Raw genomic sequence first — 27,059 nt, forward strand, 5'->3', positions numbered from 1 at the left:
GCCAGTATTAGTATCAATAACCAGTCTTTTTGACACAGCACTGTACATGGAAATGCTTTGATGTACTGGCAGGAAGTGATTTTATGTCACTGCTGAATGAAAGTAACTGGAAGCTTTGATTATGACTGTTATTGATGCCTGGTGGGTTTTTACACACCTTTTGTGTAAATATGGAATAGCAGAAAATACCTTGCAGCTCTAAGGTTATAAATTGGATTGCATGGTTGCTAAAGAAAGGGGAGTTGTATTTTGAGTAGCAAATAGGTTTGAATTTTGCTGTTAAATTATAGTGCGTTCCTATTTTTTGGACACATTTATTACTATACTCCATTGGCTGAAGCAAAAGAGCTCTTCTGTGTCTTGCTTAAGTATTCTACCACAAATACTACTTAAAAATTTCCCTAATGCTTAAATTAAATGCCAGTTTTGTAAGTTCTGTAAGACGTGCAGCATATACACTATTGTCAGGAGATCAGCATTATGAGCAGTACTGGTAGCTGTTCATATATATAGTTTGTCAGCCGTGGTGCACAGAAAATCAATGATTTCTTGATTTTTGCAGACATGATGAAAATCTTCGGGGGAAACAGAAGGGAAAACTGCCACCTGTGGTTAAGGTTCCTCCACCACGGCCACCTCTACCTACGCAGCAATTTGGAGTCAGCCTGCAATAGTAAGATTTCTAAAATATGAGATTTCTATACCCTGCAGCCTTCTGTAATGTGCAGACTCACTGAACAGAACGTCTGCAAATATTTTGTTTATTATACGTTTAGTTTCTCATTCTCTTTGAAAGCCACGGAACTATGAGGCTAGACAAAGGTTTTATGAATTCAGGACAGGTTTCACACTCCCAGTGACCTGCCTGGTCTTCAGGTTTACAATATCTTCGTGGTAGTTAGTGCTAGCATGGCTGCACAACTCTTCTCCCAATGGACAGAGATTTGCCCATATATGACAGAGCCCCGAGCTAATCTGTTGCTGGTGGATGCTGGCAGTACGGAATTGTTTTGGAGATATTTAGATGGTGGATAGCAAAGCCAAAACAAAGCTTCAGGCTCCAAAATGGCTGCATAAAGCTAAAATGGATGCTTGAGCCTTTATATATTGTTGTTTTGTTGCTCACATATTGTTCTGATCAGAGTTTTATGAAATGAATAAAATCACTCTCTTCCAGAAATGCCCTGACAGCTGTTTACATAGATTACAGCACTGTATGTGGTATAAAAAATGATTTACTTTACACAAGGAATGGGATGGCAATAGTACTTGCAAGATTCAATTTTGGTAAAAGAAAAAAAAAACAACAAAAAAACCCGCAAAACCTTCTAGCTTCCTACCCACGGTCATTTTTGTCAGAGAGCTATGGAAAACTATCTTTCTATGGCATCCTTCTCAAAAACAGCCAAAGAATACTGTTCACGTTCAGCAAAGGCAATTTAGGCTGCCTGATACATGGACATTTATCGAACCTCCTCCTACCCCCAGTCTACTTTTCTGGTTCTAATGATTCAGCTGTAAATGAGATATAAAATATAATTTTCCCCTGGTTAAATGTTAAGCATTAGTCCTCTCTGGAAGGCCTGAAATTAGAACAATCAATATCTATTGTGTAAGAGCTACTATGACATTAACTTTTATGATACCTCTTTAGAGTTCACCCAAACACTTGAAACATGGCTAACTCACTTCCCTAATTCAGAGAATATCTTTTAGGTGGGCTGCACTGGGTCATTAAGAAGGACAATGTTTTATGCCGCTGCTGCAGTAGTAAAACCAGGACTGTTTGCAGGCATCAGGGCACACTGTCACGTCCCTCCAGCCCAGCCTGGCTGCTCAAGCAGCTCTGTCGAACTTCTTGCAGGCTTACACGATCAGACAGCGTGTTGTGTGCCACTCTTACCATCTGCTAGTCGTATTTTATTTCTCTGACTGTGCCTGAGCAGTAAACAGTGTCTTTTGCCGGGCTGCACGTGGTGAGGCTGTGGTGGCCACCCTTCCTGGCTCTGCCGCTTTCCAGCTACGTTACCATCAGCAAAACACGTCCTTGCTGCATGCCTTAGCTTTCCCAAGTATAAAAAGGGTGGCTACATAAAAAGAGCCTTTCTGTGGAAGATCTGTGGGTGGAGAAACACCAAGCGAGGCATTACTGTCGCCTTTGACTCAGAGTTCCAGCGCTGGTGATGGAGGCGCTGATGGACGGATGCCCTCTGTGTGGGTGCTGTTCACAGCACTCGGGTGTCCGCAATGGATGTACACAGGGATATTCATTCCTTTTGTTTGCCCATCCAAATTCCCTCTTGCAGAAGAGACGATGCTGCATCACCTTGCAAAAATCACAAACAAATAGATACCCTATGACCTCTAAATGAGAAGTAAAGGACTTAATTTAGAATGTGTTTGTGAAGAAAGGTAAAGTTAACGGAGGAGAGGGAATTATGTGTGTGGAGAGCTTCTAAAATCTGAACCAAAAAAAAGTATCAACCTGTATCTTGATGAATGAATTGCGTTTGCTAATTCCGTCTCCTTTTATGATCTCTGTAGACTGTAATGGCAAAATGGCAGTGACCTCCCACCTGTCTAGCAAAGAGGCAGGTTTGAAGTCTTCTCCTGGGTGAGGCTCTTCCATTTTTCTGAAGAGAGCTACAGGGAGACCCTGATTTTATTTTGTATAGGCTTATGGGCATATGTGTGCTGTGTCTTTCATTACAGTTAGTAAAAATTGTACATCAGAGATGCTGCTGAGAGAAAGCTACTGTCATTAAAGGAGTGTTTCTCTGTGGAGTCTTTTTCTTTAGTTTAAGAAAAGAAACAATAAGGCCCATAGGCCTGAGGTTTCATCAGATTCAGTACTTCTGGGATGATGATTTTTATTCAGTCAGTAAAAGGTTGGTGAATGGGATTTATCCAAAGCCCTCATAGGTGGCCTAATTTTGATAAGATGTATGAAAATGGTATCCCAATGACTTCTGGCTGTGGAAGGTGGTAAAACCATACCCTTTTGAATGTGCCTCCCTAAAAGCAGCGGGCAATGCTGTCTTTGGTAACGCTTCCTCATTTAACATTTTTCTCCGTTTACATTGGTTAATACATTAATTTTCCAGAGCTATAATTAAAAACCAGAAGAGCAAAAAGTGACTAAGCGTTGGTTCAAAATATCATACTTTTGTCCAACAGGCAGGGGGGGAACAACCTGTTTTGTTAGGACAACAAAATGAAGCTGAAGGAAGTTTCCATCTAGACACTGATAAATGACTGACTGGGACCAGTGCCTCGTCTTGGAGGAATCTGTTAACTCACAAAGACATTTTTAACCTTGTAGAGCCGGATTTTCAAAATTACACAAGGCAACTGGGCATTTAAAAATCATGGAAGGTCTGTGAGAGCTGGAAATACAATTCTTTGAAATGTAATCTATACTGAATGGGGTGTAATTTATGAGCGAGCTGAAGGGCTTATTATCAGATTAGTTCAGAACTTTTCTTTCTTATGTTACCCCCATCCACTCAGGATCCAAAATCTGAATTTAAAATGGCTGCATTTGATCTCTTTTAACCCCTCAGTGTCACCCTAACTCTTTGTGGGGAGGAAAAAACAAACACACACCAAGCTGACTTCATCTTAAGTGTCCATCCAGCTTTATTTACATTTACTTGTCTAGGATTTAAGCATGTACTTTATGTTAGGAACAGATGTGAAGTGGAAAACCTTCCTCACTGTGAGCTCCTGACTCAATAATTTGGTCTTTGCAGCTAGAACTTGAATCTAGTACCAAGTTGTCCTGAAGTTTCCACTGAAACTACGCTAATTCAAATAATAATAAATGAGCTTAGTAAAGGCAGTTAAATCATCCAAAGCTGTCTTATAGGATGTCTTTAGAATAAAGTGTGGGGGACCAAAAAGGATTGGCTGTCTCCCCATTTAATTCTTCATGCCTACATGTACAGAGCAGATTTGCCCAGTTTACTGAGTGACAGTCTTTCCATAGCGTTTCTGATCCCCAGCCTGGATTGCCTGGTTGCCAAATGGCACCTTTAAAGGTTTGAACTCATCTTAAAAACTATGTGATTTTCCTGAAAATATAAAACACCACAACTGAAACTAATACTCATCTTCATGGGATACTAGACAGAACACTCCTCCTGAGGAGGTTTTGTCCACACTTAATTTTTCAGTTATAATTTAATGGGCATACATGCTCGGATTTGACAAGTACTTAAGGATGTGTAGCACAGAGTGGGTGGGATAGTTTACATGTTTAGTGTTTATTATGTCCCTCTCTAACTTGCTAATTCAAGCTTCTTATGTGCAGATAGAATGAGGAGAATAACAGCTGTAATGAGCTGGTTTAAAGGTTTATCAAGCCTCATGTCATGTCTCCAATAGAGAGCAATAGCAGATGTTAGCAGGGAGCGGTGTTGGAACAGGGCAACCGAACAGCGATACTTCCTTGGGTATAATGTCCCAGCTTGTAGTGATCAGAGACTGACAGAGAAGAGTACTACAGTACTATGGAAATGACTTTCTGTTACTCACCAGTAGTTATCGCTTTTATAAATGCAGACATTTCAAAGAATGTTCATGCACTGTGTTAATATAGCAAGACTATTTTTCTGTTCTTTCAGCAATGCTACCTTCACACACAAAATGTAGAGCAGCAGGAATTAGCTATTCAGAATATATCCTCACTAGTTTGCACTGCATGTCAGGGTGAAAAATAGGATTTTTATTCTAAATGCCATTAGTAAAGATTTTATGGTTAAAAAGGCAAGGAAAAATTTGGGGGACCCTCTGCTTATGTTGATCAGATAAATATAGTTAAAATGCATGAGTGAAGCTTCATAAATTTGCAACACTTTGAAGGCATTAATAATTGACTATATGGGCCAAGCAGCATCATTGTTCTCTGCTGTATGTTCAGCAAGCTCTTATAAACCCCTGTTGCTGCACCCGATTGCCTCTGTAATCAAGGAAGGCTACAGCTGAGCTCCGGCACAGAGCAGAGGGTTGACCTTGACTAGCTATTGACATTGTTCTGTTTTCTTCGATTGGTTTTAAAATCTAAAATCAAATATCTTTTGTGGGAGGAGAGGAAATGTTTTGGTTTTCTATCTGTTGCTATGGATGGGGAGAGGGGGCAGAGAGAATGCACAAAATTGCCACACTGTATGGCTTTTGCTTGTTGAACTGTTACCATAAACATTTCAGGATGCTTTCCTTTTGGTCATAATCTTTCCACTTGTGCATGCTGTGCATGCGTGACCGGGGAGGAAGAATGCATTCTAAACCAAATCTCAGCATGTCTCAGCAGGGAAAAAATGAAAAGGAGAGGAAAAGCAGAGAGAGAGAAAGATTGTCAGCCAAGAATACTTAATGACACTTCAGAACAATGTGTAAAGGCCTTTCGTGATAACTGTCCACTGTCTAAATGAGTCATTGGGTATATAACATGTTGCAGTAACTAATCATATATCCTATAGCGAGGAGTACTCATTTTCCCGGGCTACTGTGTTTACCAGAATAGATCCCTCTTGAATCTGACATGTTGCTGCAATACGATTCAGATCTGTGAATCAGTTACAGAAAACTATACTGTGCACTGAAATGCTCTGTTACGCTCATCTCTTAAGCAGAAGGAGTGAGAGATCTCTCGTTTCAAATTGCCCGTAGTGTGCCTGATCTCCAATGTCAGTTGGCATTGTCCGTCATAAAGCACAGATGCTCATCACACCATCCTGAACAAGGCAAGAAAAATGCAGATTACTTGACAGGATCCACAAAGAGAGGATAGAGGTGTAATTTCATTGACCTCTGAGCCGGTCTGATTTACATTAGCTGAAATAATGTCCTTATTATTTTCTGTCACCTTAGGTCCAGTAAACTGGATGCTATGTCCCACATTGTGAAATGCTATGAAAATATGCATCCCAGCTTTCCCCAGTGTTGCAAAAACAGCACAATCCTTTGCATGTGACTTTCAGTGAATATCCTACTCTATTTTAAAATACTGTTTATCTTGAGGACCTCTTTCATTGTGCTGGGAATGGAACCTTTCCTTCAAGGGAAACAGGAATCCTGTAGAAAATGGTAGAAGTGCAGAAACTGTATCTTTTTTCCTAGAAAAAGAAAAATGATGTGTAGGTTTTATTATGACAAATTATAGCCCAGTTATTTGTCTCACCTCTCTGACAGATAAACTAGTGCTCAGCAGGAGCAAGTGCTGTAAATAATCAGTTTGCTATTTATACACTGAAATGGGAAACACGTTTATGGGTAACAATAATAATTAGAAAACATTTATAAAAAGCTGCTGGGTTGCTATTTGGTGCCTCTGGAGTGAGCAGCTGTAAGAAAGCAAAAACAATCAGTGCAACTTCAGAGAGGCTGAGAATGGGTTCCATGAGCTTAAATTGTCAATAATAAAGATGTAACAGCTTCCAAGCAAATTAAAGTCTCGATGATGTTCCCATTTAAGTGAATTAGGCTTTCAACTAATTTTAATAAAAGTTGCCCTAAATGTTTAGGGTACTGATCTGAATACACGAAACAAAATTATTTGACACACAAGGAGTGTGTTATAACTCCTCTATTAGAAAGGCTAAAATAAATGTGGGTGGGTTTTTTTTTCCCCCTTACCTTGATTTGCTGCAGGCTTTTCCTTGCTGGTATCCTGAAAATTGACCTTGGTGCTGACCTCGTCTCCCAGCCCCTTTTCTTGTTTAGTCCCTTACCGGGGGATATCATTTCACTGGGGTTTTCAACTTCGCATGCTGTGCAAAAAAACCCCTAGAACTTACTTCCTTGTGTGGTTTATTAGCAAGGCTGGTTTATTAATGGGGCTGCACAGTCACTGCCCGTTTTGTTCCATGTTGTTGCAGCAGGGTTGTTACACAGCACTGATCTGCTGTGAGAGAAAATAATTCACACACAGAAGCTGCCTTTCAGAGCAGGGTAGAGAATTCAGTGTTCTATGTTTGCGTGGCTCTGTTCCCTTTGCTGTGGCCGCATTTTGCAGGGGCTGGTATGAGAGCTCATGGTACTGAAGCAAAGTTACTTACTAATTTTTCCTCTCCAGGGTCTAGGTGGAAGGCAGGGGGAAGGGGAGAACAACCTGGGTCTCAGAGTGGTCTGAGAGCACTGCACAACTGCTGCATGGCTTTAACACTGACACTGACCTGCCGCTCTACAGTGTCACCAGCACGCGTGAAACTGCTGTAAGATCGTTGAAACTGGAAGGAGCAGGAGAGACGAAGAGTTGCGGGATACGTACCCTGAAAGGGGCTGAGAGGATTTTGCTGCTAGGAGGGATATTTTATGGAGGTACCCGATTGTCACCGTGGGTGAGAAGAGGGTGCTGCTCTGAGCACTAGGTCATAAACTTCGTCCTGGTAGCATTTCAAGCCATGGCCTTCTCTAGCCAGTGAGTTTGTTTCATGAAGCACTTATGGCCTCTGGTTTAGCTCTCGTTAAGATGTCTGTGATAATGGGGAAGATTGAGGTTGGACTTGGTCTTACAAGTCAGGTCATAAATCTTTCTTCTGGCCATTATCATGTTACGATACTGCAGAGAATGATTGCTCCAGCAAGTCCAGTACTGTTTCATATTGAAATTAATGGTGCCTTGCCAGTGTGTAAGGACAAGAAGTTGTACCATTTCATCCAAAGATCATACTTGCAAGCAGCAGCAAATGATGAGAATTACTAATGTATAAAAGATCATACTTTAGGATTATCTGAATTAAACTCATTCCTTGCTGTTAGTCTTTCTTTCTGCAAGTGCATTACATACACTGTAGAATTTATTTCGTCAAATGTCTAAAATTATCATGTTATGAACGTGGTTTTGCGAAACTTGGCTATATTTTTTATCAAAATTCTTATGTCTATTTACATCAAGGAAAATTCCCCTTTCCTAAACAGTTCCTGTTAGATACAGATACAGCAGTGTCCACAAAGTAGTATTAACCCACACAGTAGTATTAACCCACACAGTGTTGAATTTTATACACTTTAGATTCTGGTATGGATACTTTGTTGAAAAAGAGCAGGAAAAATTTGTTCAATGGATTGATTTTTAGTTAAGTTCACAGAAGAGCTATGGGCTTGTGTCAACTAAATTTGACAGAGGAGCGGAGCTCTCACAAATACTACAAGCTTTTAAAAATCATTGACTGGAAGGAGAGAAACTACAGGAGGAATTCAGTTTTCTGTTGTCTTTGGTCTGCTGGTGCACCAGTTAGTGTTTAGATGGTGATTAATTATGAGCTACTCCTTACCTTATGAGGAAATACGAGGTAAAGAGGGGAGGAAATGAAAATACTATGTAAGGGAGGTGAGGTTACAGAAGACATAGGGAAATGATCTCGGATTACTATGATGAGGAAACAGGTGGGACATAGGATACGAATCCATAGCCGATGAACATCATTAGTTCTGCAGCTGAAGGAATAGTTTGTTTCCTTTCAAACAGCAGGGTGGTCTAGGTATTTGAAATAGTAGAAGGACCTCTGGGAGCTGGATTAACAAGTTTGTTGCAATCATGTAACAAGTTGTATTGTTCTATATAGCACAACTATATGTCCCTATAGGGAAGTGACATGCAAAATATGAAAGAGGGAAAAATAGGAAAGAGGAAGAGTAGGACTGGGTGGGCAACAGAACTGTAACTGGAAGAAATGGCACTGGTGGCTCAGCATTGTGTCCCTGTGGTGATGAATGAGATCAAAACCTTTGATGGCTGAATGACCGAATAGCATGAAGTATATTCCCGTGTCAGTTTATGAGTAAGAGAGGCAAAACCACAGGGTGATTCAGTACCTAAGTCAGGATCCTGCTCTGAGTCTTCCCGTTGGAGGAACATCCCCACCGCCCCCATATGTGAAGCTGGGGGTGACTAAACTCCTTAAGCTTGGAGGTCCAAAATTAACCAGTCGACATACCCTCTTCTAACTCCCTTCATAGGTATAGGGAAAACAAATATGAGGAGGAGGGGAAGATTTGACAATTTCTCTACCCCTCCATGATTTTAAAGTAGTTTTTATGGGTCGTTTAAACACCAAATATAATACTGGATTGCTCATTCCATGCAACAATGTTACAGAAGTTCTATCAAATACAGCCCAGTTATTATCAGTTGTTTTACATTAATAAAGTAATAAGCAAACCTAGGAAGAGGAGGAAGAGAAGAAGAGAAGAAATCACAGCACTTGGAAAAGAAAAAAAGTCTGAGAATTACTCTCCTCTGCAGGTGCAACCTCTGCAGCTAGCAGCACTAGGTTAAGACTATGTTACATGTTGTATAAACATCTTGCATTTTCTATGGATGAGCTGCAGCATTTGCAGCCTCTCATGATGCAGTCACAGATCTCTGTGCTTTAGGGTTTGTCAGTAAAGATGGTCACCTTTTAAATATCAAATATGAAATTGTACATATAAATATATATTAAGTCTACTTTAAAATCTGAGATTGGTCCTGTATTTTGTTGTTGATTACTATAAAAATGTAACAGAATACTCAGCAGATACTGACCTCCTCTTTTATTATACTTTTTAAACGGCCGAAGACTTTTTTTTTAAATAAGGAAGATAATTGCTGAATTTTCTGTGCTGTGTAGATCAAGAAAATGCTATGTTCGATTTTTTGCCTCAACTGTTCACTCATGAAAGAGAAAGAAATCTCATTTCACGGGAATCATTCAAAGCGTTAATAATCTCGCTGCATCACTTTGCCTTCAAAATAAATAGTACAATATCCTTTTAATTATACATACACTGTGGCTTAAAAAGAGACAAATGACAAAGAAAAATCTGCATGATAAAAGGCTCCTAAACTTGCAGCATCCCTTGATCAAGACTTACTATGAAGCATTCGCTGCAAACTCCTTCCTCGCCTGCCCCTAAGCTGCCTTGAAACCCCGTCCCACCAACGGCGTCCAACCAAATCCGGTCAGAGCCACCGCCGCTGCCATCCCCATACCAGGGTGAGATGCGGCCCTGCGGGGGCATGCCAAGCGAGGGAGCAAAACTAGAGCAAAGCCAATCTCACGTAGGGGCAAAGTTAGCCTGGGACATCGTTCTGCTGGTCTGTCCTTGACTCCCCTTCAGTACAGTAAATGGCACGCACTTACTACTTGGCGCCGGTGCAGTTATGCAGCTTTTCCACCAAGAAGAAAGTGTTTAGGAATGGCTCTTTGAATAGAAGTCCAAGTCACTTGTTTCAATGGCTCGCTCAGCGCCTGTTAGAGTTGTGGAGGACTCTGGTGTTTGGTGCAGGCTCTGAATCTGTGGAATTTAATGTACACTCTCAAATTTCTCTCAGGTTTTTGCAGAGACTGTTCTGTCTTGGTTTTGACTCTTTGTCTATAAATGCCATTTAAAGGCTGTTACTTTTTCTTCTTTTTTTTTTTCTCCTAACAGTATCAAGGACAAAAATAAAGGCGAACTAATCCCCCCAGTAATGAAGGAAACTATATCCTACCTAAAAAGAAAAGGTGAGTTTTGTGTCAAAAAAGGATGTCTCTTTCAGAACAAGGACAATAGTATGAAACTATGTAACGCAGTGCCTGATTCAGCAAAGTTTACAGCTGCACAGGATATGTTTATGTCCTGAAAGCTTGAGTGGCAATTGGGCAGTGCCTTGAGAGCTTTGATGGGTAAGGAATGCTTGTTATCAGATTATTGTCCCACTGTGAAAAAAAGCCAAAAACTTTCTGCCCTTAGGGTTAATTAGGGAACAGCAAATGAGAGAAGATGTCCTGAAATACACATCGTCAACCCATATCGTATTGTTGGTTTTAAGTAGAACTCCCAGAAAAAATCAATGAGAAGTTCTGTTTTTATAGAAGCAGTGGCCATAAAAACTCACTGAAAATGTGTTTTGCAGGAGTAAGCCTGAAGTCTTCCGTTCACAAAATATTTCTACTGGCATTTACAGTCTCTTTGACTGCAGTTCATGTCTATAATTATGTTATATAGGGACACATATTACAAAGACCCATATTTAAAATGGGAGCATCCAAATCTGAGTTCCCTATATTGCCTTCATGTACAGGGCAAAGAGAGGGTAGACTTCGAACCGCTGGCTGTACCACTGAGCTCCCCAGTGCATACCTGACCAACATAAAGGACCAAATATCAAGTGCTTTCTGTAGGGTAGGTGCACTGTATTCCCTACATAGGGACAAAGGCACATTCAGGGAGAAAGTCAGAGATAAGGCTGTAGTCTTGAAATTCCTTTTCCCGGTGTAATGTGATTTTACATTTTGATCCCTGATTTTTAAGGCAATCAGAGCAATATTTCCATAGCCCTTTGTGCTCCAAGGCCTCAGAGTTTCACGAATGTTTGCTAAATCTTACAGTGCTAAATCTTACAGTACTAAATCTATAGCCTAGGTACATCTATCTTATAGGTGACAGAACAGAAACAGAGCATAACACAGTTATGTGACTGGCACAACATTACGCAGTGGTAGAACTGGGAACGATTCCTAAGATTCTTGAAAGAAGGGTGTGAATTCTTAATAGGTGTGTCAAGTGAAGAAAATCAAAATGTATTTGGTTAATGTTTGAACAAATTTTGAGGATCAGTGTGATTTTTGTTAAGACAAAAACCAGACTCAGATCTCTATACTGCTGTTAAATGAGTTTTATCTGAGATTTTCCTCATTTAAAGAGCTATCTGTATTGACAGCACACAAATAATATACAATATAAATATAAATTTTGAGTAAATTGTATTCTTCTGTAGGCAGGCTCACCGAAAACCTATATCCCACAATATTCCCAATTCTTAATTTGCATCCTTGAGCTGTCATTCTGAACAAGGTAAATTTTGCTTTCAGCATTCAAATAGTATGCATCATTGATCTCTGTTAATTTTAATGATTGCCACTAGGGTTTGGGCTGAGTTTGAGTTTATTTGAACCCTAAGTGAGAAATTTCAAACTTTTTAAAAACTTGTACTGAATAGGCTTCACATTTGTGAAGACAAAGGTGGAATGCGCAAGAAAAACATTGCTTCTCAGCTTTATTGCTGATTCTCAAGAGAAATCCTGGCTTCATTTAAATGAGTGCAAGATCATACTGATTTAAATGAGGACAGACTAGACACTTAGTTTCTTGCCCTCATTGCTAGGCTATGCTCCTTCGTATTTTAGCTTACCCCATGGTAAATAAGAACATTAAATAACTGCCCATTTTATTTTTGTTTGGGTTTCGTACCTTGAGTGAAGCTGATTAATGATATGCATAGGAGAATGAGAGAGATATCCACTGCAGTGGATACCTGCTTACAGTTTGCAAGCAGTGGAGCATAGCATCTATCGGGATGCTTGTGTACAGAACAGCTAGCTCCTCGCCTCTTGAAATTGCTGATTTATCTTCAAAATACCTGCAGCAGCCAAGGCCAAGTACTGGAGTGGGGCCAGTTCTGCTATTAAAGGTATCTACTGATCTGCAGTAGATGAAGAGTTCCTAATAGACTTCATTGAAGGTCTCTTGGTCCAAATTCAGGATTTCCACTCAAGCCCATAAAGCTGTTTGGATGTGCTGTTTCCAGACTGGTGCTAATGATGAAAACTTTGCAGGTGTAGCTTGTATCAAATATTATGGTTGGATACAGGGAACGTAAATAGTTCACTACTAAGAACATTGAAGGCAAGTGACTGGCAGCTTGAGACAATCCCTGTAATTATAATTGTAAGTGGATAATTAGAGCTTGTGTAGTGTATCAGTGCATACCCCGTCTGCAGATGAAAGCCAGACTTTTTCGTGTTTTAAATTGTTATGAAACAATCATCCTTACATATATTTAGCTTATCTTAATAGGCAAATACCTCTTCCTCACCAATCACAGGAGTCAAGAGAGCTAAAATGAGCATAAATGCGCACTAACATCATTACTTCTCACAGCTGTTATTATTTAGAAATTGAGTGAAAATTTAGTCGCTAAAATGTTAATTGGTTTAAACTTTTGGCTCTGCTGGGGAGGAAGGCTTTGCATATCTGGCACTTCCTTGGACCTATTCAAAGATTTTAAAGAAACAGGAGGTTTAGGGCCATCATTATATTGTGTTGGTGACCAGGAACTAGTAATTCTTGCACTGATTTGACACAAAACCTCCTCCATGTCTTGCTTTTGTTCTATCTGGGTGTTTTGTCTCATCACTATTGCAGCAGTCCCATACTCTTCCCTCTCACCAATTGCTGAGTCTAGCTCAGATACCCACAGTTTTCTGGAGCAGCAACGCCAACTGCGCAGTACAGGGAGAAAAAGCAAGTTTTAGCTCTCACGGTTGTGCTAAAAGAAAGGGTTGGCTCAACCTTGTCATTGCAGAATTTCTCCTAGATGAAACGTTTGTTATTCTGAAAGCAGTAATCCTTGGGTTTTCTCCAAACTTCATCTTTTTTGGCTAAAAACTCGTCTGTTCAGTGCAGTATCAGCACAGTTTGTAAAGGATAGTCTCTGAGGAAATGTGATGATAGTTCTGAACAAAGCCCTTGTCCTACTTTATGCATCTCTGCAAGTCAGTGGTGTGGTAATGCTGGCCACTGATACGTAGTCCAGCCATGCACTTGCTAGCCGGACTATCTCATTTTCCCCCCAGCTCTCTGTCCTTCTGTGCCCCCAGGAAGGAAGGGCATGGGCTCTGTCAGCGTTGAGATTTTCCAACCAAGCCCAGGTTTGCTCAGAGCTGTCATATTCCCGATCATAAGGAGATCTCTGCAAACCAGATTTCTAAGGAGAGATGGCTTGTCAGATAGAGTGTTTTCTGACATTCTCAGCCAGCTGATGCTTGAAAGCCAAGTACCTGCCATGCCGAAGCTGTTAAGCAGTAGGTGATAGACATAAATTTTTTTGCACTTGATTAGAAGTGTGCAGGTATCTGTTGTACCTGCTGTCTGCTATGATTTTAACTCTTTCTCTAAATCTGGAATATCTCAATTCTGCCATCAGCTTCTACGAGTGTCGGTTCCTGTGCTGACAGCCCTGGGAGGCTGACTGGCAGTGTTCTTTGCACTCCAGACGTGGCCGTGAGCACAGCGAGAGCTTCAGTTCATCTTCCGGAAGTGACAAAAATTCACTGTCATTACCCTATTCCATTTGATTTTGGCATAGTTTCCAGCCTCAAAGAATTAGCAGGGAGTGGGTTTTGGTTTTCGCCCTATGTGCAGTATTTCCCATTCTTTCTTCCCATTGCTACATTTTTACGTCTATTGACCTGAAATCAGTTTCTGAAACTCTGATTTAGATCACAAAAGCTCCTGCAAAATCATGCTTCATCAACAAGGTTAAGATGAAACATCAGAGACCCTCTGACGTCCGTTAAGTCCATTCTGTACTGCTCAGGCTCTTATTTCTTGAACAGATCTGATGCGGGAGCTGTGGTGGTATTCAAACTGGGCACCAGCCTGCAGTAGTATGCTGCCAGGCTAAGGAGACTTTCCGCTCTGAAGTTCGCCCAGCCTTTTTCATCTTAATGACTCTGATCCCTTTGACAGATTGCTTCATGTCACATTTTTCCTCCTTGATGTTTAAATTTTCTGCCTCAGTTTCAGACAACACTGTTGGCAGAAGTTCTTCCCAGTGAGAAATCATCCTCATCTGTACAAATGAGCCAAAACTCCCCTTCTTGTACCGAGTTATTGAGTGGGCTCTGACAGCAGCAAGCATGTCCTCATCCACAACAGCCAAATTAGCGTTATGACAGTGTGTGCGCATTTCTTCCTCATATACTTATCCGACTCCCTATTTAGGTAGCTGTTTCTGAGCAAGATGACTCTCACTGGGTCCAGTTAGTAAGTCACCCAGTACCTTAACAGGACTAAAGAATCTACTCTAAGCAGAGATTCCTCTACATCTGTTTGTATTATATAAACAAGATCTATTATGGCTGATGCCTCAGACACTATTACAATAAACATAATAAACTAAGTTTTCTTAATTTCTACAATAATTTTCATGGTTTTTTTTTCAACAAAGGAAGAGAAAGTAGCTATTACACCGCTTTCATTCTAGCTCCACTTTAGAGTGAAAAACGTTTTTAAAGTTTTTAATACTGAATTTTAAAAATGCTTAATTTCAGTTCCTGCTAACCTTCACAGGGAAGAATTGGTTTCTTAAAATGCGTTCTGAGTATCTGAGAAAATCATCAGCTCATTAAGACTAAGCCTCAGAGTTCATCTTCTGGACCAAACCAGAAAAGTGCTCTTAATTTCGGAAGTGTCGGTATCATCCTGAACCCCGATGATTTAATCAGGCCAAAGAGGAAGGGCAGGTTTAACACAGCGCATTTGTGACTAGATCTTCATAGTAGCCAGCAAACCAGAGGACATTTTTTTCTATGCTCAGCCTCAAAACCGCAACCTGTTCATCTGTCTAGTTTATAAATGCAAGGCTTGCCTTGCATTTGCACTGAAGAAGATTTTTTTTTTTTTTCTTTTTTTGTTGTATGTGTACTACCTTATCTCTACCATGCGGTGAGAAATTACCTTGCTTAATTAAATATTCACTGTCTTGTCAGAACAATTCATAAGTGTTTCTAACCTGGTGTCATTCCTTTGGCGGTAATGATCTTGATGCTTGCTCACAGGCCCTTTTCTCCAAAAAGCCCAGCTTATGCCACAGGGTAGTAATTTTCTTTCTCTGGTTAGTATGTCCCCACATGTCCTCAGCAACCTGTTTTGTGCTGAAGTGAGACTGTAAATGGGAGCTGTCACTTCTAACCAACCGTTTTGGTAACCAGGGATATAAGTAATGCCATGCTATGGAGGATGCATCTTCGTGTGTATGGCCTCCGTAACGCTCAGGGAGGGGGTTGTGCGGGTGCCTGAAGCTGCTGGTGCTGCCCACACCGGCCCGGCAGGGCAGGGAGGGGCCCGCTCGCTTCAGAGCTGCCCAGCCTCCCAGGCAGTTTTACCCATCGTAGGCTTTAGGATTCAGAAATGCACTTCTGCCTTTAAACTCTAATAAGATGTCACAGCAGAAGTTCCCTTTCCTGTCTTTTACTTACATGTCTGTTTTTCTAGAAAAGCAGGTTACAGACTGGATGATAAGGTATCGTGATAACTTAGAAGCTAGCTGGTGTGTGGCTGGTGGTTTTGGTGTTTGTTTACGTCAGTATTAGTACACTTCACCATGCTCTCTTAGTTTTTAAACTCTGACCTGCAGTTTGAGTGTACTAACTGATACACACTAAAAATAAAACTGCATGGCAAAATCCATATTTTGTTTGCAACCCCCTCAACATATGGAGGTCAGGCAACAGCTTTTCAGGGAATTTTTATTTGATTCATTATGGTGGGTATAAACTTCACTGTTCAGACCTGCATGAAGATGTCAAATAAGTTACAAAGGGCAGGAATGTTGCTCAAGCCTATCTCAAATATTAATACACTGTCATTTGTATTGGTCTTATGCAAAATAGCAATTTGAAATATATAGGTAGGATTATTATTGTTAATGTATTTTATGTTTTAGAGGGTATCCCCAAAGGTATAAACGACATGCTTGTCTGTGTTTTAAACAATTTTAAACCATAGCTAACCTGCCGGGATTATTACTAAAATTTCCAAAATTTGGTAACATTTGTATTCTATAGAATGGCCATATAAGGAAACAGCTACAAAAAAATTGCATAGAGAACTGATTACTAAAGAGACCATGTGAGATCAGCAGCAGCTCAGAAGTGATGGAACAATAAACTCATGGTGAAGGAATCACACTACAGAATTATAAAGCAGAAAAGATAACTGTCCCCTATAGGAAAATTATCTCGCAGTAGCACCTGTTGCCGAGTCTTTCTCTCTTACCTCATCTCTTTTGTTGACTGGAAGTGCTTTGCAGCACAAAGTTTTTGTTCGACGTTGTCTCATGGTACCACAGGAGAGTCCTGCGCGATGACTAAGACTTCTAAATGAAATGGTAATAACCATGCTATAGAAGTTTAATGCTAAAGTAATAAATGTCCTATGGTGTGATTATAGTGACAACGAACGCTGTCCTTTATCTGTTCAAAAGCAGAAGCAGTGGTAAACAGTGATTAATCTTTCCTCCTCATCCCCTCCATGAAGCACAACAAATCTTGCTGATGGAGAAAGTTTTGGTTCCATTTTTTAAAATGTGAATGAATACATCCTGGTGGTGATAGTCAGAATGGGTAGAGATGGATGGTTATGCATTCTGAATACGTTGGGATTGCTGCAGCTTAGCGAGTTTGCCTCCTGGCCTCCACTTCTTGTGATCAATCAAATATCTTTTAAAAATGCAACACCAGGAAAGCTTGACATTGGCCATATAAACATTTCTGAGTTCTTCACTCTTTTGTTTTCATGTGAATGTTTTTACCTAGGGTTCATGGAGATAAGATAAATCCCAAGACTGGTTCCTGTGCCATCAAATAAAAATGAACCTTGTAATAAGCACAGTTTGTGTTTTTGGTGCTCAGACATTGTAAATAAATTATGTTCAGAGGTGCCAAGTGTAAACTGAGAATATTCATTCATAAATCCAAAGGCTAGAGACTATGCCGTTCAAAACTGCAAAGACACAAATACACTGGCTTCTGTGGAAGATGCACAGCTCTACATCCTTGCTGCTGCTGCTCAGCTTTTCAGTAGGGCTGGAACTGTCCCTTCTCTTCCCCTCTGCCCTTGATCTGTTGTGCACCTTCTTGCAGTGCAAATCATCTTTACAAACTGCAGACATCACGCTCACTTGTTCTGTATTCATTGCACAGAGTACAAGGGAAAGGAAGGCTGTGCAATCTCCTCCTCGAACTTGTACTGTATTCTAGCTTTAAAAAAAAAAATCTCGAATTTTTCTTAAGCATAAAAATTCACAATTTCCGCCACCTTGGGCATTTAAGATGTTACATTGAAGATGACCAATTAAAATATGCTATGAACTCATCAGTCCTCATATTAGAAATAAATTAGTTCTAATTTTTAAAATGGAATCATACTAGAATTAGCTAATCTGCAAGGAGATGCCCAAATCAGTTGTATTAATGAGAATGAAAACTGCTTACAAATCAGGATGGACACTTCCTGAGACTTGGCAGGACCCCAGTCAAAAGAAACATTTCCAAACTCAATTTGGGACAGAAGGAATTCAGATGCTCACTCTTTGCTATTTCTCTTCTGAAAGCAGACAAATTAACAAAGGTTTTTGATGCCAGCAGCCCTCAAATCAAGGATGATTGAAAGAAAAAGAATGTAATTTTCTCATCTCTCTTTCTTTGACAAGTTTGCAGCAATGTGACAGCATGTGTTGCTTTAATTTATCTTTATCGGTTTTGATTTTTCTGTGTCTTTCCTGTGGGACAGCTGATGGGGGAGTAGAAGGGGGTTAAGTATTTTTAGCAACAGTTTATTAATTCGGAGTGTGACACAGTTGTGTCATTGCACTGTGAAATTTTGCCTACTGTGGTAAAAGCCATCTTATTTCACTATGCAATGAAGTGCCTGCCTGTTTTCATTTATGATTACTGACATTTAAATAATTACTCAGTTAAATTCTCAATCGCAGAATCACTTTTCATTGAATACAGATGGCTCCTTCACTAGTCACATACTAAGTTTTTCTGTATAGCACTTAATATTTAAAATAAAATTTCACTCTTTTTGGTCTGGAGAGTTTAGTGCAGGGTAGCAAAAGTCCACTGATCTCTATATCTATCTATCTATATTTTTTTCGTCAGGGGCAGGGAGCAGTTTGTGCTGAGTTATCTCAACAGAGGCTCTGCATTGATAGAATATGTGAGTGACATGCAGCTGCGTGTTTATCAGAACTGGAAAGCCCAGGCTAGCTGCTGGTGTCAGTCAACCCCTCGCAGTGTTCTGGCAAGCACTGCTGCCCCAGGGTTGGTATTCTCTATGGACTGTGTTACCCATGCTATTAATGGCAAAATAGTTCAACTTGTGCACAAAAAAACCCAAAATTCTCTTTAAAGAGGTAGCTGACATGAGTCATGCTGTAAACAGGATTTGATTGAAGAATGCTACTAACAAAAATTAAATAGGCTACTTCAAAATTATTTTTTTAAAAGGACAAAAATGAATGCTTTGAGCTGCAATGACCAGGATTGTCTTCAGCCAATTTTGTTTCCTCATCCTGTAACTCTGGTGGCTCTGGCCTGTATTTTGTCTGCGAAAAGAAGATAGAGTGATTAATTTTATTTTAGTGTTGGCACCTTGTGTTTGCTTAATTATGGTAGTTCCAAGAACTGGGGTTTGTTTCCCCTAGTGTCTGAAAAGGAAGAGACAGGTTTGGAGAAAGTATTTCCTGACTGTGTATAAGGTTGTGTATTTACCCATCACAGTGGAATAACCAACAAGAGGCTTCAGATCTCTTTCCTTCTTCCCATCTCTTAATATGAGACCCCAGTTGGGGGCATATGCTAATGCTGTTCAGGTTATGTGACATGGGAAACACCATCATTCAAATCATGTTTTCAGGTAGCTTTCCCTTGCCCTGCCTAAACACAGAAAGCACTTAATAGCACAGAGCAATTAATAGACTTACAGACTTCTGAAAAAAGTATCCTGCTCGGTTCATCTGCATCACAGAAGTCAGAAGAATATATTGCAAAAAGGCTGTCTCTGTACCCAGGCTCATCGTTTTCCCCCTTCAATAGCATAATTGCTGTTGACTCGTGTTTACCGGTAGACTAAGTTATGACCCATGCTTTATTTAAAAATTGCTACAATATATTATTTTCTGGTTTGAGCATCTTTTATGCAAAAAAGCACTCTTGCTGTTGCGGTTCTTTTACTTTAGAAGGAGAATATAGCTTTTTCTTTTTTCCTAACAATTGCACTAACCTACATTTAATTAGTGTCACGTCATTTGGATAGGTTGCCTACAGGTGTAAGAATGATTGGAGATACCTGCTTTGGTAGTTGCCACCTGTGATCAAACAAATTGCTGTATACTGATTCAGTTTCAGTTGATCTGGAAAATGAATTCTGGAAGAAGCATAGATATTGCCCGTATCCCAGATTTCTGCAGATGAGGATAAAAGTTGCTTTTTCCTCCTCAGACCTCCAAAAAACATATCCAGCAGGAGCTTAGCGTTATGTGCCGTTACAGTGACATCGGTGGGATGCAGGGCCAGACAAGTACAGCTGCTGTCTATGCTACAGATTAATGTCTTTAATTAGATTCTTGAAAGCTTAGCCAATAAAGGCATAAACATGTTAAAAATTGATATTTGTTACATTGTAGTTTATACAGTGAGATTCACATCAGATTAAAGCATTAACTATTAAACCAATTTCTGCAAACTGAATTGCAAGCGTTTATGATGTCCGTTTTCTGAAAGACGTGTTTCTACAGAAAACTTCTAGTCCACTGACAGCCAGCATAATATTCTACAAATTCTCAGGAGATTATTGTATTTCTTGTTTGCTGAGGGCAATGCCTTGACGAGCTAGCTGTTCACAGCTGCCACTTCCAAACCATGTCTTTAGACAGGTTGCGCTATACATCTAATGGAACAGTTCTACTACAGTGATGCCATTTGCCGTAACTTTATTCAACTCACGACCTGGTTGGGAATAAAGCAAGCGGTCAAATAGATCATAATTATTGTCCATTTGGTTCCTTTAGTAATCACACACGTTTGAGATGTCATACTCCTTCCAGAACTGAGTGCATGGGCTAAAGTTTTAATATTCTACCTGGAATTTAACAGACACGGGTATAAATGCTTAGAAAGTAACTAGGAGCTGTATTCAGCTAAACTCCAGCTAAGCCTCTAAATCTAGTCAGTGGAGCACTTTCAAGTAAAGCTTGGGGTTCTTTGCAAAAGTCCCTGAAACACGTCTATGAAAATTTACTTCAATAGATTTACAGGCGTGGTTTGGGGCTCAGTTTGCAGATATGCTCAGTGAGAGTGGGTACATAAGCAGCCTGGTAAATCTATATCTCCTGCTTCCATGTCATTAGGTGCAATTGAAAGCTGGTTTTAAAGAAAAATTATGGTTGGCAAGACACTCTAAAACACTTACGGAAAGGTGGTAGTATTTCTATGAGGCACGTTAAAGAAAGTGCTGTAAGCAATGCTAAAACATTATTTGATCCTACATTCTATTCTCAAGGACTTTATTTCCAAACAATGAGTGTATCAAGTGGCTTTGTTCCCAAACCTTCTCCCTCCGTTCTGTTTTCAACTGAACCTATAGAGAAAAACAAGAGAGTGACAGCTGTTACAGATGAGACCTGCATTAACTGTTTTTTCAGGACTACAAGTAGAAGGCCTCTTCAGAAGGTCAGCCAGCATCCAGACTATCAAAGATGTTCAGAAACTCTACAATCAGGGTAAGGTGTCATCATACCATTGCCAGTAATAGTAAGGGCTTTGGTGATCTTGGTTTTGTTGGTGAAGCAGAAATGCTAGCTTTCTTATAATTAGTTAATCATACAACCATTTGTAACATAAAATAATAAGAGCACAAGTACAGAAACCTGAAAGATAGCAACAGGCACTTAATGCTTACTGAATAGCAAGTCATCAGTTGATGTCAGACCAGAGCTTACAAAATCTGTAGCACCTAGTGAGTGATAAGGTTTGAGTCAAAAATGGTCTATATTTTCAAAAAACGTTTGTATTGCCTCTACGTGCTTTACTGTAGTTACGAAGTACAATGTCTCTGTGTCATTTTGCCTCTGGTGTTTTTCCATGGTTATGGCAAAGAAATACAATTTTACCTAATAATTTATTAAAGCAGTGAGGTAATTTTGAAAGTCACTGACTTCTCCGTGAAGTCATTTTGTGAAATGCCTTTATGGGGAGAATGTCTTATAGCAAGATTAATAAGACTCTATGAAAAATACAAAAATAAAATGCCAGGAGTTACCAGCAGCAGAAAGGCAAGAGGTTTTCTGTTCAAAAGTGGCGTGAAACAGTTTTTAAGCAGTACTTTAAAGAAAAAGTAAAACATATGATTGAACACCTTTTTTCTTCTTTTTCTCCTTTTAGGCAAGTCTGTGAATTTTGATGATTATCATGATATCCATATTCCTGCTGTTATCCTAAAGACTTTCCTTAGGGAACTCCCTCAGCCATTACTAACATTTGAGTGTTATGATTATATCCTCGGAATCACCAGTGAGTATAAATAAGTTTTAGAAAAATTTATATTGACCTAGACCTGGCTAATTCGTAATCACTGCTGTTTGCTAACCGTGACAAGTTGTGGGTATACCATAGTAGTGCTTCACTGCAGCCACAGATGGACAACCTGATAATCTGTACCAGAGCAAGGTGGTCAGGGTTACCAAGACCCTCTCTGCTTTTTACAAGCTTTACTTTATATATCATGCTGTATTATTAAGAATTGGATTGGACTTCTCACTGTCAGGGCTCCATTTATATGTCATGGCACAGCACTGAGTCAGTCTCAGTGATTCAAGTTATGTCAAAGCAGCTTTAGTTTTAGCAGCAGGATTGGCAGAATTGTGGAACCAAAATTTAGTTGGTCATTTGTATGCTTCTTTCCTTTTTTTTCCTTTTTTTTTTTGTGCGGAGGGGATTGTTTTTATGGCAACTATTCCCATGGGATAACATATTGGGGAAGAAAGGATCTAAAGCCACGAGAAGAGAAGACATTGATTATCTGAAGATCTGGCACCACATGAAACTATGAAGTATAAAACTTTAGTTATGCAGCCTTTGTCAGGGACTAGGAGTTTATAATGCTGACAAGGCAACCCCCTAATACATGGGGCTTGAATGTCTGAGATCCCAGAGTATCTGGGAGTTAGTACCTAGTACTTGTAGAGACCGGTATTTTGCCATCCAGGCTATAGTCAAGCTAGCAGGAACCCATAGGGCTTCCAGTCACAAATCACAAGCACACATTTTTCCAAAACCTGCTTTTTGAGGACATTATATCTGAATGGAGTATGGCTTCTAACACAGTCTGTTAGCATATGTCTGATAACCATGGGCCGATGCTGTTGCAAAGTGTAGGTTATCATCACTGTAATGACTGTTGCTACAATAATTCAGACTGGGGATAAGTCTCAATTACTACATGTTTGTAAAGTGTAGAAGTACAGCAAGTTTACTGTACCTAGATATACTGTATTCTAGGTCAAATTCTTATACTGTGCCTATCACTAGCACCTGTGCATACTGTTTCATATCATTAACTTTATTCATATATTTCTATTAAAAAACTTAATCGGGTCATGTTCAGAATCCTCTGAAGTTCTGTACTGTTTTGCTCTTCGCAAGTCTGTAGATCACCACCTTCCAAATAAAGGATTCATCTGTTCACACGATAAATATCTCAGGGCATTGAGAAAAAAGGGTCTATTCACAGGAAGGTGGTGGAAATGGAGAGACTAGGGATAGTCACTCAGAACTGGAAAGAATAGGGGAAATTTGGAAAAAGGATGTATAAATGCTAATTTTTACTGAATTAAACTTGTGCTGACTTTCTGGACGTGGTATTACTTTGTGATAGAGCTAAGTGAAAAATGAGAACAAGTCTGAAAAGAATCTGAGAGCAATGCATTGTCCTAGGAACGCTGGGAAGTTCTGCTTGGCAGAGCACCTGTGAAACATTCATTCCATGTTATTTTTGTTTACTGGCATGTTAAATGTTGACAAAATGTGTTGAAAAGTGGAGTTTAGGAGAATTTCTCTTTGGGCTTTTTTGTTACGCAATGTGATGTCCACTATCTTTTCTTGATGCTGTGGTGATACCCTGTTTTTAAAAGATCTCAAGCCTGAGAGCCAAGCTGGACTGCAGCAAAGGCATGTTCTCTGTGAATACAGTGCAGAAGGGAGCTTTGAAGAGGTGTGATCGCAGACAGCTGTCTTGGGATGATTTGAAAATTCTCATTCTGTCTTCTGAAGATGCCAGAGCAGTGTGTGATGTATCTATTACATCTCTTAACCTGCAAACCCAGAAATACAGTATCTCTACTTTGCAGTACTTTGAAATGATAGTGAAACATTTCTCTTTAGTGTCTCATCTGAAACATTTTTCTAAAGAGTTATTGGTGGGAGCTGTGAAATAAATTAGCCGAGTGACTGACTAAAAAAATTAATAAAACCTTGAAGCTTGTAATTGTCAAAGAACATCTTCTTTGGCCGTGAAAACTGCTAACAAGAGTTCCTTTACCCAGTATTGCTACAATTCCTGCATTATTTACTCTGCAGAAGGCTGACAAAAAATTCTTGCGATTCAGATTGTTGTGTCTTACAGGAACTGGTAGCTTTGCAGTAGGAAAAATGTCAACACAGCTCACCACAGTATAGCTTCATGTATTTAAGCCAGAGCTTAAGGGAACATTTAACATGCTGGAATTTTGTGCATGCGCACATACTTATGTACACCTCTAGCTGTGTCAGGGAGAGGGAGAGAGAAATGCAACAAATGCAGAAAAAACATCATCACAAGTGAGCTGGTTAGGTCGGGCATGATAGGAATCATCAGACCTTTCTCCAAATTGGTGTTAAACTTCCAGTACTAAAATAATTACAATATTCCAGCAAAAAAAAAAAAGTCACTTGGAACAGCATTTGAAATATTATCCAGTGTTAGTGTAATTCTCACCTAGATTGTCTAGATGATGCAAGGAGTTTGGGGTCCAGTTCTGGTTTTGCCCATCTGTAGAAATGAGTGAATAAACCTGCTTAGGTTCACCTCTAGAAAATTCTTACTCACCCAAGTGGCCATCTCATAAATTTTTGCCAAGACAGAAGAGTTTCCTGCAGGATCACAAAAGTGTTTGTGAAGTTAGTAGAGTGCCAAAAGAGCATTTTGGGTAGAACTATGTCTCAGCAAGCATAAAATCAGAGCACAAAAAGTAGACATCTGGATTCATGGAGAGAAAATGGGATTCAAATCAAGACCTTTGAAAGTCCTCTCTAGCAAAGAAATTATTTTGGCTATTTCACTGAATTGAGAAAATACTCTGGAAGTTAGTCTTAGTCAGATATATGATAATACAAAATATGATAGGGTCATTCAAATGGATACCCTAACTGTTACTGTGGTCGTGGAGGTTAGTAGAGCTGAATTTCGTGATCAGTTTTACAGATGGATATCTGAAGTAATTCCAGCAGATATAAATAAGGGATTATTTCTTAGTAATATTTTGATGTTTTGGAGTTAAGACTGACTTTGACTTTGCAGGTGTGGAGAGCAGTTTACGAGTCACCAGATGTAAGCAAATCATTCAAGGACTTCCTGAACACAATTACGTTGTTCTGAAATATCTGATATGTTTTCTCCATATGGTAAGTATAGGCAAAATTTCCAAAGTAGTGCCAGTCTTTTCTTTCTAAATCTGTCCTTGTTAAGTCAACATTGAAAATCTCCACAGAAAAAAAAACCTGAAGAATTTTAGAAGTATGGTGAGGTGGTGGTGCAGTACTTGCCAACGGAGTGAACTCAGGATGCAGAACCCTCCAGTTCTAATAAAAGTCAATGCTAAACAATGGTCTGGCCATCCCTTCACCATGAAATTCTTTAGATGTAAGGAAAACTACTGTGTAAATTTAAATGGGACTGCGCCTGTACTGGAATATTTAAAGTCCTGTCCCCCTGACTCCACATTCACAAATGTATGTTTTTATTGATTTAGTTTTTGTGTTTTTTCCTATTTTGGAGTGAAAAAAAGCCTGAAAATAGTGGTTGTGTAATTTTTGGTGCCGGAGGAAAACTAGGTGAAATCACCTTTTTTCTCCAAAGTTTAAATCTTGAGCAACTAAAACACCAAATAAATTAGTGTCATTTTAGAAAATGATAGAAATATTAATGATGTTTAGAACAACAATCAGCAAAATATTTTATATTAAATCTTACAAATAACATTTTCCGGTTTAAAATAGCCTTTCATCCTGTAATTTACTACAACGTTAAATGAAAAACTTCGATCATGACATTTTGCAAGGATTTTTGGTATGCTTCAGGATAAATGAAGTCATGTGTCTTTTGTCCTACTTTTTGATTTGCTGATTTTTTTTAAGCCATTTTTGGAAACCCCACAAGTGTGAGGGTTTGGGGAACGTCCATTACAAATAGTTCTACAGTTAGCCTACTGACATCCTTTGGTTGCCAGTTTATGTGCAGGAAAAGACAGTAGTAGGAGTGTGTATTTCCCTTCCTCTTCCTTATCCAATGCATTGTCTTTTCCAGATTGAATTTTTCAAACCCAGGTGCCTAAAATTGATGATTATGGTGTAGTTGACACCTAATTAAAGTGATCTAGCCTTCAGAAGTCCTAAGAGCCCACCAAAGCAATCATGTATGTGGAATGATGCTGATTTTCACCAGTGGAGGAATTAGCCTTCAGTAACTGTTCTTGGGCTGCTATCATGTTTCCCATTTTCTAGCCAGTAGCATATTTCAGAAACAAGTACATTTAATCCCTTTTTCTATCAAAACGCTACAGAAAAGCAAGATTAAAGGGAACACATTGATATGACCCTCACTCAGACAGCCCTTGCAGTGTTCCTGTAATACCCACATGTTCGTTTACTGTCGCTTAGCTGAACTCTAATGCTATTAAGGAAATCCTCATGTCATTTGCTATTATTTTAGCAACTGATATCTCTCCTCAGTGTTATGAATCGTGTAAGTGACTTTGTTCCAATAATAGATGCACCATCTCAATGCACTTCTTAAGAGCTGAGCACTTGAGGTGTTAATGAGGTGTGCAAAAGTACTACATAGTGTTTTCTGTAATTGGACAACAGAACATAGCATTATTTTTGAGTATGCCTTGTTATGTAAAGCACAGCGTCAAGTTGATACTAGTGCTCAGATCTGCAATTTTTGCTGATCCACGGCTTTTCATCCTTAATGTCTCAGGGAATATTTGCATTTGGAAAGGTCAAGGGAACGTGAAACAATCCAGGAGCTAGAGATTTCTATTCATTGCAGATCGGTGTGCTGCACAAGCTGCCACAATTCAAACTTTAACAGAGCACTTTACCAATAATCCTAGTTTTTACCTGCAAGCATCAACCTTCTTACATGTAAGAGGCAATTTAATCCTTCCATGAGCTCAGCCTTGAGTAGTGCAAGAGGTACTTGTG

General features: G+C 39.5%; 1 protein-coding gene across 1 annotated transcript in view; it reads left to right on the plus strand.

Moving 5' to 3' along the window:
• Nucleotides 1–27,059, plus strand: part of ARHGAP8 (Rho GTPase activating protein 8) — an 80,194-nt gene that overhangs the window by 47,300 nt on the left and 5,835 nt on the right. Inside the window, exons 8-12 of the mRNA XM_075161869.1 lie at nucleotides 563–673; nucleotides 10,417–10,490; nucleotides 21,242–21,319; nucleotides 21,981–22,109; nucleotides 25,153–25,256. Coding sequence (XP_075017970.1) covers nucleotides 563–673; nucleotides 10,417–10,490; nucleotides 21,242–21,319; nucleotides 21,981–22,109; nucleotides 25,153–25,256 — 496 coding nt within the window. The remainder of the gene's footprint in view (nucleotides 1–562; nucleotides 674–10,416; nucleotides 10,491–21,241; nucleotides 21,320–21,980; nucleotides 22,110–25,152; nucleotides 25,257–27,059) is intronic.

This window comes from Calonectris borealis, chromosome 1 (assembly GCF_964195595.1).
Source record: "Calonectris borealis chromosome 1, bCalBor7.hap1.2, whole genome shotgun sequence".
In the NCBI taxonomy this organism is placed as follows: Eukaryota; Metazoa; Chordata; class Aves; order Procellariiformes; family Procellariidae; genus Calonectris; species Calonectris borealis.